Source organism: Ovis canadensis, chromosome 5 (genome assembly GCF_042477335.2).
Source record: "Ovis canadensis isolate MfBH-ARS-UI-01 breed Bighorn chromosome 5, ARS-UI_OviCan_v2, whole genome shotgun sequence".
In the NCBI taxonomy this organism is placed as follows: Eukaryota; Metazoa; Chordata; class Mammalia; order Artiodactyla; family Bovidae; genus Ovis; species Ovis canadensis.
In genome coordinates, this window is record NC_091249.1 from 59486243 (window position 1) to 59503782 (window position 17540).

Consider the following 17540-nt stretch of genomic DNA (forward strand, 5'->3'; position numbering starts at 1 on the left):
GCTACACCTGGTCTGGCCTTCCCTCCTCATCCATCCTCCAGCTTGAGGGATGGATACGAACATGCTCTAGGCAGGACTATTTCAGGACGCATTCTCTAGACTACCTACTCTTTAGGAGGAATGAGAAATTTGGAAGATAAAGTAAAATCAGTGCTGTATTGATACGACCAACACCTTTCTGAAATAGAAAATATTAAGAAAATGGGCTGATTTATAATTAAAGGTGTTTTATCTTAGGAAGAGTGTTTACTTTAAAATTTTTACTTATAATTAAATCTTGCTTTAATTAGAAGTGAAATTTGCACGTTAAATTACACTTAATGCATTTCCCAAACTTAAAAATTGAATCCTAGATTGCAGGCAATCAACCCGGTCAGGACTTGACTCCTACACACACATATGTATGCACATGTTCATGTAGACACACGTGTACTTTTTAACAAGAAACAGGCCCATTTCAACTGTATTGTCAACACTCTTAATGTAAGACTCTTGCTTTTTAGGCTTAACTTCAGGGTTAATCATAAAGCAATTGGCTTATTTGCCCCCAAGCATAAACATGTGTTACTCCCATGAGAACAAGAACATTATTTCATGCTTAGAAAGCAGGCATAAGTATCAGTGTTCAAAACAGCCTAAGCAAAAATTTAGGCTTGGACAAACGTCAGGCTCAGCCTGTGGTCTATTTCACTGTTAGAAAGAACTTTTTGATGGGTAAAAGTTAATCACTGGGGCTAAGCATTCCTGCACTCGCATTCCTTCTTCCAGCGGTCTCGGGACTCGGGAATTCACACCAAATATGAGAAGTGGAGTGATTACGTCCTCGCTTCCTCTTTTCCCCTCTCACACATCAAAGTGGGAGCTGGAACCAATTGAGACCATGTGTGAATCTGGTTGACCATTATTTTGGTATTGTAAGAGATCTGGGTTCAGTTCTAGTTTGGACTGGTTCAGAGAAAAAGCACAGAGGTGGGCTTTGGAAGCCCTGCGTTCTAGTCCTGGCACAATCTTGCTCCTTGGCCAGTCGGGCTGTCTGGACCTGTTTTGATAGTGTCTGTGAGTGATGTGCCAAGTAGCCTTGGCAGAGCTCTCAGACCCAGGTTAATCGCATGTCACCGAGGCTGTCCCCTGCCCTGTGCACGTGAGTTAAGGGCATGTGTGTCAGAGAGAAAAGCACTAGCACTGCCATTATTCCAAGGAGGCCAGTTCCATTCATGGTTTATGAAGGACTGGGCTCTTGTGGGATGGGGATAGTTGGCTCTGCCTGTTACCCCAGCTGGCCCCTGCTGGCCTCAAAGCCTCCAGCTCCACCTCCTGGTGTGGCTAATCCTGAGGAAAGACTTCCCAAGCAGCAGCAGGCTGGCCCTTCCTTTCTTTCCTCTGGGCAAGATTTTTTTGCCCAGCAAGTTTCATAATTTCCATTTCACCCAAAGTCCAGGATGGCAGGATGAACCCAGGCTTTAGCCAATCCTGGCTGAAAAGATAAGCCCTTAGCTGTTCGTTTATTTATTTTCCTCAAAATCAGTACTTCCCTCCCATCAAGTTTTCACTTGGTTAAGAAAGGAAGTATCTTTCGCTTAAGCTGCCTGACTTAGGAGCTCTTAAACTCCTCCAAAATCTTGAGAAAGGGGAGTTTATTTTAATTGCCTACAGCCTGATTTCATTTGGGCCTAGCAGGTTTGGCAAATCCCGACTTTCCATCCAGTTTGTCTTTCCATCCTTATCCAAAATCCAAAATGCCCAGGAGAGCAATCAGCCCAAATCCCAGTGGCTGGGGCAGACTGTGAACAGCGGGCTTTGTGACTGACACTGAGCAGAGTTGGACAGCTACAGACTGCTAAGCTGCTGTGCTTCTAGTGTCTGGGACACTCAGGCAGATCCCTACAGCCTCATCCTTCAAGATGACTTCACTTCTGTCCTTAATAGAAATGTAGCCAATTCTTTTTGGAAGCTGGTGTTGGAATCTACACTCAGACATGCTGCTCTCAGGATCAGCACGGCTACTGTAAAAATCATACGTGCACCTGAGAGCAAGACGACCACAGTAAGCCCCTATCACGAGCCAGACGTGAAGCAGGGTGCTTTGCTTACATGATTTGACATAATTCAACACAATTCTCATTGTTAACACTGTTTTATGGATAGGGAAACCAAGGCACTGAGGAGGAATTAGGTGACTTGCCAAGGCCCCGAATCTGGTAGATGGTAAGGTTAGGATTCAGGATTCTTCTACCTAGCTCCAAACCTGCGCTGTTTTACCATCACACCTGGATGCCTTCACATCCACATTACAGAAGCCCCTCAACACACTGCTACAGCAGGGCACTGTCTATGCCAGTCTGCAGCCACGGACTCTTGGAGCCCTGTGTGCTCACTCTGCCTTGTCCCACCCACAGCTACTTAGGGCCAGATGCCAGCTACTCAGTGCCAGATGCCACCATGTGGGTCAGCTGCTGGGGCGAGGAAGGGGCTCTCTGGGTCCAGGAGAGTGTTTCTCAAGAGTGTCTAGAAACACGACATCAGAATGAGGGGACCTTCGTGCACTTAAGGTCTGAGAACACAAGTGTGGGAGAGGGTTGTCAAGTTCCCCCAGCATGCACTTAAGGTTGAAGGCCACTGTCAGGAACGAGTGTGCTTCTGACACAGACCTGTGCACAGGCGTTCCTGCATGTCTGGTCCATAGAAGGGCACAGAAGCGGTCATGGATGCCACGCAGCCCATTGGGTTGCATCCCCCTGGCAGCTTCAGATCACACGTGAAACCAGTCTCCAACAAAGCTGTGCCTCAGGAAGCAAGCGAGGACACGATGTTGCTGAACCAGTTTCCAAACCAGAAGTGGGCCCAGCTGGGAGCGGCATGATGCAACCTGGCTGACAGTTAGCTGTACTTCTCGCATTCACGACCCGGGAATGGGAGACCTGGGGAAGGTCAGGACAGCTGGAAGTGTGAAATGAATGCAGCCCTGCATAGCTGTCAAAGGATCAAGCTGTCTGCAGCGGCCGACTGACCATGCACACACACACTCGGCAGCACCCGGCTAGGCATTACCTACTTCACCACCGGTGTAGAAGTCAGTGTTTGTCGGGTGAACGACAGCATCACTGTCGATCGAGGCAATGTCAGCCTGTACAACTTGCAACTATAACAGGTAAACAAATGTATATCAACTGTGTTGGACCGAGACCCACGCACAGGCACATTTACTAAGGCCCCAGTGGCAGGGCTGGCCTACCTGGTCGATTCCAACATACGAGCCAAAGGGCAGTCAGTCCACGAGGTGTGCGCACGTGTGGGTGGGGGTGAGCGAAGGAGGGGGAGGGATATCAAATGTGACATGTTTAAATTAAACATTTGAATGACAGGTCCAAAAAAAAGAGAAACACACACGAGATCATTTCCAAAGGTTAAAAGAAAGAACAACGAATGCCCCGTTTCACTTCGCAAAAGCCTGTAAGACTGGCATCCCACTGAGAAGGCTACTAAAACATGGCATCTGTTTGTTTGTTTTTAATGTGGACTATCAGGCCAACCAAAACAACAAGTTTCTCCATTTTCTCGGCAGCAGTCACCGTTTAGGGTTTGATTTTTATTCCTGTGAAGTTCATCATTTTGTCTACCTTCAAGGGACATTTCTTGAAAACGGAGAAAACAGTATAGGTGTGCTCAGAGGAATGCCTTTATTCTTCCCCTTAGAGGTGTAATTTTTCTAGGCCTACCTCTTATTCTAATCTTGTTTTTATGTATACTGTGAATAGATTAATCCTCGCCTTTTCTAGCTTGTGGGCTTTCCCCACCCCACCCCTAAAAAAAGAAAGTATCTGTTTAAGGCAATTGGAAAACAAGTTCAAGCAGGGCATTTTTGAGTCCCAGTTTTCATGTCTTCAGCCCATTACTGCACCCAGTTTGTGTAGGTCCAGCCTGGCATGGGCGTCTCTCCCAGGAAGGAAATCTGCCATCTTACAAAGGTGGCCAAAAATGAGAGCTAAAGGCACATAAAACATACCTAAGTCAGTATCAGATATATGGCTGCCTTGGTGGGTGGCTGCTGCCCCCGCAAGGCTCACAGCTAAGGAGATAGAAGCCTTCATTGTGCCCTGAGCAGACGGTTCCTCTCTGCGAAGGTGAGACCACAGAGTGGGACTCCTGAGGGCTACCTCTCAGCTTGTCCTGAACCGTCCACCCTCCTGGACAGGGACTTCACAGCTCCGGCATAGATTTCCTCTGGAGGAACTCACTCAGAAAAAGAATGAGTGCCTTCTCTCTAATATCATACTCAACAAATAATTCATGAAGGTGGCACCCAGTCATATACTGTTTTCAGTTGTAGAAAAAGTTGAAGTGGCAGTACGTGGTAAATTTGGGGGAATCCAATTTGCTGGTGGATGAAAGACAACCTAATAATATACTGATGTGCAGCTTAACCGTCTCCTTTCTCAAGTGTTTTCATGCTTTGTTTAACTGTCATTTCTAATTAAGGCTTAAATGGAGAAACTCATTTTGTAGTTACCTGAGATGTTTCAATTCTTAAAAAAAAATAAAAAAAAAAAAACAAAAAAACCACAGTTTTAAAAAATCCCCCCCAAAGTAACCAGCAGTCAGTGTGATCATTATGGAAGAGAATTTAGATAGCAATATATTTATAATGAAGGGGAAAGCAGCCAATAGGGCTTAACAAAACATAATCACATCATTCCCAGTTGGAAGGGCTTACAGTAAGTAGACATTCAGTGTCTACTCTCAAATATTAATCTCAGTTTTGGGAATTTAGTTTGACCATCTGTAATTTGAGAAGATGAAGAACCTAAATTCTGGGTTCCATAACTTTTCAACTGACAGCTGATGGTGCCAAACCCCATCCCCAATTACCTAGGTCATCTTTAAGGTCAATGTCAGCATTGGTAGGATTGATTATGGCCTCCACCTCAAAGCCGGCTAAATTACTGATTTCACTGTGAATAAGGTTCAGCTGAAAAGAAAAGCATGAGGTGGGAAATAACAGGACAGCTGGGAAGTCACAGAGATGGGAGCCTTGGGATATAGATGAAGGGCAGGGGATATTCCAGGTGCACTGGGCACAAAGGGGAAGAGGGACTCACTGGCTAAAATGAATCCATTTCAAACAAAAGACTCAAATGCCACTCAGGATGCTAAAAAGAAGCAAGCTAGGCTGAAGGTCCAGAACCTGTCTGGTGATGCCTGGGGCCAAAGGGAAGCCTAAGGCAAGTCAGACTGGGGGATCTACCTTCGTTTAAAAGAACTTGTGATCTGGGTGCCAAGGTACAGCAGCTGTCAGGACCCAGAGGCAACTCCTCAGGGCTGGGGTAGGGTCGGGGGGTATACGGAGCTGTCCTCTTTTTTGAGCACTGGGATGCTGCAGAAGTCCTAGCTGGTCTGGGCAAACCCCTAGCAGCTCTGCCATTCTCTTCCAAGTGGCCATGGGTCTCTTAGGCTCTTCATGTCACTGTGAACACTGGCTAAGTGGCTCCCGTGTCCTGCTTGGGGGTGGTGAGGAGCAAGAATGGTCTGTTATTTAGTAACATCTAATTTTACATGCCTGTTAGTTATGTGATGCTGAAGATCTGGCCAAACCCAGGAAGAGACACAGCAGTTCTCCATCAAGACAGTGTTTTAAACTGTGCTCACTTGTTGGTGAGGCCCCTCTGAGGCGCAGTGGGTAGAGTGCTTTCCTTGAGTGGCTTTTATGAATACCCCACCAGCCGAGGCCTCGTAAATTGCCACTGCACGTCCTGCCTCCCTGCTGCTATTCTGCTGCCATAGCAACCCTCACTCTGAGAGGAATCTATGATCTTGACTGGCTGTCAGAGGTGCAGGGCAGTTGAGCTGGCCTAGGACTCCCCTTCCTGCTCTCAGGCCCAAGGGCCTGTAGCAGAGTGCTCAATCTCTCCCAGGGAAGATGGCTGTTCTTCAGTGACAGAAATTCCAACCAGCTGCACAGAGAGCCATGCCCAAGCGGCCCCCAGAGGAGCTGCTGACCAAGACAAACTGCAAGCCTGGCTAGGAGAGCTGACCACACCCACTGGGCCCTGCGGGGCAGGCCTTCACCCCCCAGGAAAGGGCCATGTGCGGACCCTCGGTTGGGATGCTCCTGGCCACGAGCGCCAAGTGACTGAATTTCTGGGGCCAGACATTTTGTGCAAACAAAACTAAACAAACCAAACCCTGACATTCTATAAGCAATAGAAATATTACCCCCCATTTCTGATTCCCAAAAGCAATAGGCAGATTCTCAAAACAGGGACCTGCTTAGACTAAAAGTTGTGGAAATGAACTGGTCTTATGGCCAGGGAAGGACCCTGGCTAGGCCCCGCCACAGCGAAGGGAGGCTTCATCTTTAGTTAGGGCTCAAAGGGAGAAGAGGCCCACGTTCTCTCCACTTCAGACTTTCTGCGGTATGATTCCCAGCTCTGCAGGGTGATCGAAGGCCCTGACATTCCTGCAGCTGGAGGATGCCCACTGAGGTGACCTCACACAGTGATGTGCTCAGAAGCACATGTGGGCCCTGGTGCCAGGACAGAGGCACAGAAGGGATGGCATCGGGGTGAGGATACTCATGGTTGTGCTCAAGGGGAAGGGGTGTGGGTGGGGTGTGATCTCAGAGTAAGGCAAGTGAAGCTTCAGGACAAGGCAAAGGGTTTGATTACATATCATGTACGTATTGCATATGACATCAAGCAAATGCTGTTTACAAAAGCTCAAATTAAGCCAATATTCCCTGCTCCCTCCACCGAAAATAAAAACTCACATTGTGTGAAGCAGCAGGAGGTTCTAGCGGGAGGAATGGAAAGGAGAAAGAGACGGGGGCGGGGGAAACAGTCCACTTGGTGTTATGGGTGAATACGCTTTAAAGACATCTAGATTTTTTTTTTTTTTTTTTGGTTTTAAAGTCATACATGTTTAAGTCTTTAAAATTCATGCTGTTTTTTTCCCCAATTGTATAGATGCTTCTGGATTTGTATTCAGAAATGCCCCAGTGGAAAATCAGCTATTTCCATGGGCTCTGGTTCAACTAGCCGGGGAGACCCTGGTAGATTCTCTCTGCCTCTGCCTCTGCCTGGGGAGAACCGCCCCCTGCTCTTTAGGGGGAGGGCTGTTCTGGGGAAACCATAGGGCTTCAGGGCCTTGCTGAAGTGAGGGAGAGGTTGCAAAGAGAATTCCGAGTTCTCTCTGGGCTCACCTTCCCTCTGAGTGGAAGCAGTCCCCCTCTTGGAATCACAGAATCCTGCCTGTCAGCCACTGCCCCTAGCATGGAGAAGCCCTAGCTAGTCAAGTGCACCTTCACTCTCAGCCACATCTGAGCCTTGACTTCCCAGCTCTGTTCTGCCAGGTGCCAGGCTCAGCAGAAGTCCTCAGGGTGAGGGGCTGAGCCACAAAACAGTAATGCTATTAAAAATGTTTGTGCTTGGGGGAGGCCCAGTCTGTGTTTGTGTGGGGGAGAGGCATGGGGAGGGGAGAGGAATGGGGAGGGGAGAGGACAGATTGCTTCAGGCACCCTGGAAAGGTACATGGGCAATTACCTTCGCTTGGGCACGCTGGACCAGGTGCAGAAGCTGACAGTGATCTGATCCTCTGATCATGAGCAAGGACAGAAGCTCCCCTGGACAGGAGGACAAGTAGAGGCCGTGCATGCACATGCCTGGAAAGGGTCTGGACGTGCAGAGGACATATGCCAACAGGCCTGGCAGGCCCAGAACAGATGTCCAGTAGTAGGAGGTCCCAGGACCGCCCCCCTCAAGACCCACCCAGGGTCAAATCCACTTGGGCCTCTCACCCAAAGGGGTGCACAGCTGTCTGAAGCATATGGCAGAGCAGGGGTGTTTGTGGGCTGGGAAATCAGATGTCTGGGGCACTGTGAACATTCCCAAGTTGAGTCTGATTTTCTGGGAGCGGGGAGGCTTGTTAATGATTTTGGAATGTGAGTAAGGTGACTACTTCCTTGTCTTAATATTGAGAAAGATGGAAAACTAAGTTTTAAATCCCAGAATGGTGAATTTAAAGTATCTGTGAAGACTACTGGCCACTGGAGAAAGTGACCAAAGAGCATTGCCAGGTATACAGCAGAAAGGGGGTCCCACCTGGCTGTGGGGCTGGGGGAAGAGTACTGAGCCAAGGGTCCCTTCAGGCTCTCCTCCACCACGGGGACCTGATGATGCCCAGGTCACTGGGCTCTGCTGAAGCCAGCCTCTGATGTCTACGGTCCCCAGTCTTCCCTCGAGGAGTTACGCCTAGTCAGTCCTTGTTGTCTACTTCCGATGTGAACTCGTTAGGGTGTAAGCTCTCCTTGGATGGCAGAGAGAGGGCCATCCAATGCATAAGACAGTGCTCGGGTCTCTCTAGGCCCACAAACAGTGCTGGGACTGATCAAACATCCAGACACAACTCTGTAATGAGATGTACAAACCGCTTCCCTGAAAGCAGGAATTTGGCGAGGTCAGAGCTCAGGAACTGCCCTTGTCCTGGAAGGGACCTGGGGTGGCGCAGCGGTGACCTGGTCATCCTGGAGCTGGCTGGGAAGTGGCCTGCCTGTGCTGAGGAAGGAGCTGGTGGCTTGGGGCTACTAGAAGGGCATCTGGGATATCTTGACATGACCTCCTTGGCTAAAGGAAGCAGTACAGTCTTTTTTTTTAAACATATGTGATCAAAAATTCAATTTTAGAGAATAACAGTATTAAAGATTATCTGAGTGACTCACTGAGTATAGCCTGGCATAGTCCAAGCTTTGTCTCTCTCATTCTCTTACAATGGACAAGGAAGACTTCTTTCCCTGTATCCACCACATAAAATGGAGCTCTTCTCCTGTCCCCAGGGTCCACTTCAACTAAGGTGGATGGAGAGGCAGAGGTCCTCCACAGAACTGTCTCCACCTCCTCACAGAGTACAACGTGTCCCCGTGGCCTGCTTCAGGAACCACTCCCACCCCGGCCTCTCAGGTGAAGGGGTTTCCTCCTCTGTGCTATGCTGCCCAGCCTACAAGTATGCCTGGTCTGAATCCCCCAGAGGCTCAGGCCTCGTGATGGCATCTGGTGCATTTCAGGCTAGAATGTGCCACCCGAGGATAAGGACTCAGGACACTGCTGGAGGAAAAGCATGGGACTGCCCGTGTCCTAAACTGTCTCAGAAGCCAACTGTCTGCCGTAGGGTGGAAGGGGGTGGTGGGCCTTTCCTCCATGTTGCTGCTTCAAGAGCCCTCTCTCTCTTCACTATTCCCTAGCCCCCGGGACCTGGGTGTCTGGATCTGAGGAAGAAAACCCCTGGTGCCTACCCCTGCCTCGAGCAGCCTACAGGGGTCTGGCTGCAATCCTGATAGTGCACGGTGGGGGCGGGGAGGACACACGCACGCCCTCCTGACACCGCCTCCCAGCTGCTTCTAGTAACACTGACTCATCCAGGGAAGTCTACATCACTTACTACCACTGACGAAGATTTATAATGCACCTTGGAAGTACTGCTTTTGAACATAAAGCTTTTAAAATCTCTGAAAAGACGCTGAGAATCTCCACTGAATCACAAAGCAAACACATCTAGTCAACTTGGATTCGCAGCACCGTTTCCCTTTTGAAAACAATTCAACAATGTGTGTGAACACTGGGTAAAATCAAAGAATAATGAGAGTGACTACTCCTGAGACAGCTGTATGTGAAATACATCATCATCAACAATTAGAGCCCCGGCTCCTAAGCCCTGGGCCAGCTTCTCCTGTGAGGAGCTCAGCAACTGTGCCTTGCAGGACTGTAGTGAGCACAGTATCACCTTTCTGACCTCAGCTTGCCTGCACTGCTCTAGCACTGGTGTCACGGTCACAGGTGGCAAACAAGACTCGTAGAACATAGGGTACCATACAGCCATCACTGTGAAGTACCCTTTCTGAAACATTTCCAAACATCCAAGTCAAAATTAATGCCTGTACTAATGACATTTTAAAATGTGCTTTGTGTGGAAACTCCCGTGTGTCAGTCTGACAGCTCAGGCCCCTTCTGCACTGAATGCCATGACTTTCACCCAACAGCAGAAACTAACAAGAGGGCCAGGAAGTGTTGCTTCAAAGTAATGCTGCCAACTGTGACTATTTACTCCCTTTCTCATGCTGCAGGGGCTCAGGGTTCCAAGGACACTATTTTCTAACAGGGTGCCCCGGCTGACTTGAGATGTTGATTTATTCTGTGACAGCACTTTCGGGGAGACACAGTTTACTCTGCTAAAGGGTGCCTACAGGACTGGGTCTGGGGTAGCTCATCCTGGATGTGTGTATCCGGGGTCATGAAGCTGGATGGGAAAGAAGGTGAGTGTTTCTTCCGGCTCTGCACTCAGCCCCTTCTCTCACAGCTGACCATGTTACACTGGGCTCCAGCTCAGCCCATCCTTTCAGGCTTTTCCTCCAAAAGTCAAGATATCGAACAGCCACGTTAGCTTTACTGTCGAGCCCACTGCTTCCATTTTCCTGTATTTCCTATATAGGATTAGATAACACACCTGTAAATTACTCTAGAGTATCAGTGCCTCTCTACAACATTTTGGACTTCCCCTTCCAACCTAAGTCGGGTGTAGTCAGTGTTCACTGGATTTGTACTTTCCAGTACTTTCCTGCCTGTGGTGCTGACCCTGAGGTCAGTGGGCAGACTGAACCCAGCACGGAGCAGGTGGCGCTGCCTGGTCACAGCAGTGCTAGCCATGAATCTGCAGCCTTTGCTGGCTCCCTCCCAGGCCTCATATGTAGCACCTGAGGCGCTGATCCCACGGCCAAGAAGAGCGCTTCTATGTGTACACAGGCGCCGTATGGCCGAGCACTGCCACTGTAGGGATCCTGCACGGGGGTGCGAGGAGTTCCGATCTGAGGCAGGTTTTGGAGTAAACAGCAGGAGAGAGCAAGAAGAACACAGGGGAGGGAGAGGCACCCAAGGGTGGGGCAAGGGAAGGAGTGAGGGAGAGGGTGGCTCCTGGGCTGCACGGTTGTACCTGTTTAACAGGCTTCCAAGTCCCGGCTAATAGCATTTGGGATCTAAAGCACACTGGAGCTAGTCCTTAAATTGCAGAGCTTTTTCACACTTTAGTTCAAACGAAAGCAATTTGGGTGACAGGTCACATTAACTTTCAATATATTACCCAAAGGACAGGTTAAAGGGTGAAAGTAAACCCAGGTGGTTGCTTTCACTGCTGTGCTGAAATTTTATCAATAAAAAATATTTTACACAAAAAAACTTTCAAAGCCCCAGACCTTAAGATGACAACTAGTGCTGCTTATATTTTCCCTTTGAAAAATGCATACAAAATACAGAAGACAATGGTTATAAAATGTACACTGTAATGGTTATTTGCTGGAACACAGAGTCCACCACAGGAATTGCGTCATGAGAGCCTGAGTGCAATCAGTGACGGGAAGCGGGAGGGGAGGAGGAGGCTTGCAATGAAGTGAGCAGGGGGACTGTGTCACTGAGATGCAAAAGCAAACTGACGGTGAGCTTTTAAAAATGATGCAGCTTCAGGACCAAGTGTTCACCACATTCAGACTAAATGCAATTTATGTGGAAGTTCAGATCCATGCCTTTAATACTTTTTAATGTAGGGTAAAAAAATAAAAATCAGCCAAATAATTCCCACTGTCTCTCCACCCCCTTTTTTGGTGTTAACAGAGAAATATTAACCCTCCTTCTGCGGTCTTAAAAGCCTTTGCATCATTTTTATTTTCAACAAAAGTGAATCATCTGTTACAAAACCATGTAGTGTCCTGGCAAATTTGCACCACTGGGGCAGCTGAAAACATACTGCCCATGGTTAAAACAAACAAACAACTGGCTTGAGGACTCCTCAGCTGGCACGGTGTGTCTAGCAACAATCCCAGCCCCTGGATCAAGGCTCCACCTCCAGTATTCACCAGAATGCCTGGGCTGCCAGCTACATCTTTCTCTTTCCAGGCCCTGGTTTTGACTTTCTGGTCAGGATTATAGGATGACCAGGTCCTCCCACGTACGCAGCTCCTTCCACAGACTGAGCCCAGGGTGTCTCCAACCCCATAGGAGCTCCTGTCCCTCTTCTACACCACCATTATCTCCTCTCCCCACCTGCCAATCTCCCCTCAGCACCTGGCCCAGCCCTCCCCGAGAGTTCTTTCCTAAAGCTGCCCGCCCCTACTCTCTCCGCCAGCCCACGAGGCCAGGAGTGGTCCCCAGGCAGCTTTTCTGCTGGGAGAGGCACCCATCAGTCCCAGGGCACGTGAGCAGACTGGGGAGAGCGCTGGCCTACCTTCTGGCCAAGGAAGAGGCTCTTGGTAGAGAGCACAGTGAAGCCGTCGGCGGGTGTGCCCTCGGTCGTGCTGTCGGCGCTGGCGGCTTTGCTGACTTCTCCCTGCTTCTTCTTACACAAATAGAAGAGTCAGTATGCGGCCCGCACAGGTGGAGGCCACGTGAATCTGGGCTTTTCTAACAGACAGGTGAAAAGAAAGCCTTGCCCATAATACTCAAGAGAAAACAGGAAACTAAATCACTACCAGCTCTCAGCATTTGGGGGCTGCAGGCCTATTTTCAAGTCCAAGAATTCCACACAGTGCTAAATTGTATTTTCATCACTTTAGAGTCTTAAAAAAAAAAAAAAGCTACTTAAAGGCAAAACTTCACAGTGATAATTTACAACAGAAACACTTGTATAACTGTAGACTAAGCAAATGTCTCTTAATTCAGGGTCTTCACTTTCTAGATGCCTGTACAGTATTCATATCTGAGAGGAAAAAACAAACTGCTCTGGGTACTTAGTTCTCAAAGAGCCAGAAAAGCAGACCAAGGACCATCACCCTCCAAGCCTCCCCAGCTCAAGAGGTAAGATTCTCCCACTTTCTTTCACTAAGACTCGCCTTGGAGAAGCCTCCATACAGGGGCTGTTGGTGAGCTGATCTGCCCCCTTGAAATGCCCCAACCCCCAGCAGTGGGCGTGAATCTTGGTAGGCTCCTGGGCCTCTTTCTGGCATCATTCACAGTGAAGGATGTACTCTCCTGGGGTTTCTAAGAGCCTTGCAAGGGTATGTTGTGTAGAGAGGTTTAATTACTCTCCAGATCCTCAGCTTCCTAAAGTCTTTACCTCTTCCTGAAATGGATCAGTCCTAAGAGTGGTCTAAGCAGCAATCAAGGCTTCATGCTGGGCCTCCCCTCACAACCACTTCTCAGTTCCCAAGAGTGGATATTGTGTGGCACACCACCCTTCCAGTAGGGATGCGTGCCTTTCTCAGTCTTTCATTTCTCTTAAGGATGAGGCGTGTATTAGAAATGGATATTTTGGCTCATTTGGGGATTTATTTTATATTCAGATATATTGTTGAGTGAGGACGGTGAGCACAATGGCAATTTTTGTTTAGGTATCTCACTTTTTTTCTTCCCCCAATTGTTATCAAAAAGGACATCACTCCTGAAGGATGGTCTAATGGGAGCAAATCAAGAAAGTAGGGGGTGAGAAATATAAGTGGCTATGCCTTCCTGAAAGAAGGATCTGGACAGTAAATTCAGGGCAAGGCCCGTGCCCTATCCATTTGCCCTTTTAATACTCAAATTCATTAACATATTAACATTTTTACTGACATTGAAAAGTAAGGTCTAGTTTTACTAAGTGCTTTAAAAATAAGGACTGGTTTGCCATTTAGGTTACATGGCTAACCTGGAACATTTTCTATAAAATGAACTAAATTTGATGCTCCAAGGTGTTTATATAAATAAGACAGAAAGCATTTTATCTTAATACACATGGTATTAGCAAATTAAGATATCTTAATACATTTATCTTAAGACACATGGTATTAGCAAAGATCTATTAAAATTATCACTATTCTGGATTTCCTAACAATTTGAGTGTATCAAATTTGACAAGTAAAAGAGAAACACGTATAATCAACAATTACACAGTAAGTCTTAGTAAAGCCTTTTTTGATATACTTTCCAGGAAACAAGAAAGGCAAAGGCTGGATGACAAATCCTTTCACAAGTCAGATGTTTCTAATTCTGTGCTTTCAACAAAACTGAAGAAATACCAAACTGAGTTAGCAGCTGACTCATCATTAAAGAAAGGATTGATGGAGTTTAGTTAATAGTAGTGTACCAGTGCCAGTTTCAGTTGTGATGAATGTACCAGGGTTATGGAAGATGTTAACAACAGTGAAGCTAGGTGAGGGATATTCAGAAATTCTCTACACACGCTTTGTAACTTCTATAAATCTAAAACAATTCTAAAATAAAACATTTATTAAAACAAATTGATGACAGATTACTATGTGATTGTTGGCGTGTAACTCAGAAAGAGTTCAGAGGATTGAGTGATGTTGCTATAACAAAATCCTTTCCATTCCCATTTAATTATTTTTGTGAGCAAGACTTTCCAGGCACTGTACCTAAAAGTATAAAAATATAGGATGATGATTCATTTTTACAATAAGCAACGTTCATCTTAGGGTACTTGAGTTAATTGAAAAAACTATCTCCTTGAATCCTATGACATGATACAGCTTCAAAAACTTTTACTTTCTCAATAGTTAAAATGGGTCAAGTATTTATCAGCTTGATCAATTGTGTATTATTAATAAAGATGATAACTATCCAATCCTGTGTAAACCATAACATTTAGTGCTTTTATGATCACAGGAAATTTTTTTTAATGAATTTAAATTTATGTTAATTATTTTTGTTGTGCAAATCACTAACACAGTACAAGCAAAGAAAAATGTACTATGTTAGGATAAAATTTTCTGGGGAAAGGGAAGGGAAACAAGGGCTCAAAGAAGAAAAATGATGTAGATTTTCCAACTGTTAAAAAAAAGAGCCTGCTTGTGTATTTTATGGTATATCAAACCATCACAGTAATTAGATTTACTTGGATACATTTAAATGAGCAATGAAAGAGCTTTCTTTTTAAATTTCAATATTTATTATATATCAAAATTATGCCCTTTATATATAAATTTATTAGTATGAGAAGTTTAGTTGTCAAATTTTAGATGTATGAGATATGAAGATTTTCAAAACTGCTTTAGGAAGTATGCAAGCAAAAAACTGTTAAAGCCAATACTCTACCCAGTGAACACCATTCATACAGGAGATATTCAGTAAATACTTGGGAATGGAGTGCAGTTGATAAACAGACATAGATTTATTGCTTCTGTCCAAGGATACATGAATTTTAAGAGGTTAGAAAGCCCTAAATGATAGAATTTCAGGCATCTGGGAATTGGAGCTGGTTTTACTGGGAGGAGGGGCCTGAATGGCTCCCTGTGCCCCTCATACAAGCCAGCAGCTGCCTATGCAGTCAGGTTACAAAGCTTAGCCTGTGATAAAACTGGTAATTTTCAGCAAGCATTCATCTGCATGTGGTCATCTGCACTAAAGCTGCTGCCCCATACTGTAAATTGGTCCAGCCACTATGGAAAAAATATAAAGATCCTTCAAGAAATAAAAAATAGAACTACCATGTGCTATAGCAATTCTACTTCTGGGAATGTATTCAAAGGAAATGAAAACATATGAGGAGATAGCTGCACCCCATGTTCACTGGAGCATTATTTACAATAGCCAAGACATGGGAACAATGTTAAGCACCCATCAACAAATAAACAGATAAGGAAAATGTGATACACATACATGCGCAAACACATACTTACAATGGAATATAATTTAGCCATAAAAAAGAAAATCCTGCTGGGAACCTGAGAGAGTTCCAAGTAAGATGAATGCAAAGAAATCCATGCCAAGATACATTATAGTTAAAGTGGCAAAAGTTAAAGATAAGGAGAGAATCTTTAAAACAGCAAGAAAAAACAACTTGTTACCCAAAAAAACCCATAAAATTACCAGCAGATTTTTCAGCAAAAGCTTTGCAGGCAAGAAGGAAATGCCTTGATTTTTCTAAGTGCTAAAAGTTAAAAAAAACTTCCCACCAAGAATACTCTACCCAGCAAAGCTCTACTTGAGAAGTGAAGAATAAAGATAACAGTTCTCCAGACAAGCAAAAGCTAAAGGAGTTCATCACCACTAAACTCACCTTACAAGAAATAATAAAGACTTCTTTAAACTCAATGGAAAGGGCACTAATTTACCAACAGGAAAATTAGATTAAAGTACTAAAAATAACTAACTACAATAATTAGTTAAGGACCAGATGGTGCTAGTGGAAAAGAACCTGCCTGCCAATGCAGGAGACACAAGAGACGTGGGTTCTACCCCTGGGTTGGGAAGATCCCCAGAAGAGGGCATGACAACCCACTCCAGTATTGTTGCCTGAAGACTCCCATGGACAGAGGAACCTGGCATGGACAGAGTCCACAGGGTGGCAAAGAGTTGGACACGACTGAAGCAACTTAGCACGCATGCAAGCACACACAAGCAAAAAAAATGTAAAATGGAGGGAAGAGTAAAATGTAGAGCTTCTGAATGGGATCAAACTTATTATTAATTTTAAATAGACTGTTATGTTGTTATACATAAGCCTCAAGGTAAAGAATAAGCCAATAGTAGATATGCAAAAAGAAAGAAATGTAAGCATACTACTAAAGAAAATCATCAAACCACAAAGGAAGAAAGCATGAAAATAAAGAACAGAGGGAGCACAAAACAGACAAAAACAATTAAAATGAGAATAAGTACATACCTATCAATAGTTACTTTAAATGTAAATGTACTCAATTCTACAATCAAAAGACAATGAGTGGCTGAGTGGATGAATACATAACACCCATCGATGTGCTGCCTACAAGAGACCCATTTCGGATGTAGGAATATACACAGACTGAAAGTAAAGGGATGGAAAAACATTTTCCATGCAAATAAAAATCAATAGAAAGCTAAGGTAGCTATACTTCTATGGGACAAAACAGACTTTAAAACAACAACAGACAATGAATGACACTGCATAATGATAAACAAGTCAACCCAACAAGAGGATATAATATGTGTAAATATTTATACACCCAACATAGGAGCAAATAAGTTTATAAAACAAATATTAACAGACCTAAAGGAAGAAACAGACAGCAACACAATTATAATAGGAGACTTTATACCTCACTTTCATCAATGGACAGATCTTCCTTACAGAAAATCAAAAGAAACAATCCCATTCACCACTGCAATGAAGAATACATTTACCCAAAGAAACAAAAGACCTATATATTGAAAAATATAAAACACTGATGAAAGAAATCAAAGATGACACAAATAGATGGAGAAATATACCATGTTCATGGATTGGAAAAATCAATATAGTGAAAATGAGTATACTACCCAAAGCAATCTATAGATTCAACACAATCCCTATCAAGCTACTGAAAGGTTGTTGCTGAACCACGCAAAGACGCCGGGATTCTTGGCCTCCGGAGGAGAAGAAATTAATCCAGGGCCAGAAACGAGGCTTGATTGCTCAGAGCTTTTGTGTAATAAAGTTAAAAGACTCTGATGCTGGGAGGCATTGGGGGCAGGAGGAGAAGGGGACGACAGAGGACGAGATGGCTGGATGGCATCACTGACTCGATGGACGTGAGTCTGAGTGAACTCCGGGAGTTG

The 17540-nt window shown here is 45.4% G+C and overlaps 1 protein-coding gene across 12 annotated transcripts in view; it reads right to left on the minus strand.

Annotated features, from left to right (window-relative positions):
* Nucleotides 1-17540, minus strand: part of MACROH2A1 (macroH2A.1 histone) — an 81400-nt gene that overhangs the window by 13439 nt on the left and 50421 nt on the right. For 3 of the 12 annotated variants that reach the window (XM_069592103.1, XM_069592102.1, XM_069592107.1), the window contains exons 5-6: nt 12256-12363; nt 3049-3139 (exon numbers count right to left, since the gene is read on the minus strand). In XM_069592103.1, the coding sequence (XP_069448204.1) occupies nt 3049-3139; nt 12256-12363 (199 nt within the window). Of the gene's footprint in view, nt 1-3048; nt 3140-4866; nt 4967-12255; nt 12367-17540 lie in introns of all 12 variants that reach the window. The other 9 variants (XM_069592099.1, XM_069592098.1, XM_069592105.1 and 6 more) reach the window with 3 other exon arrangements.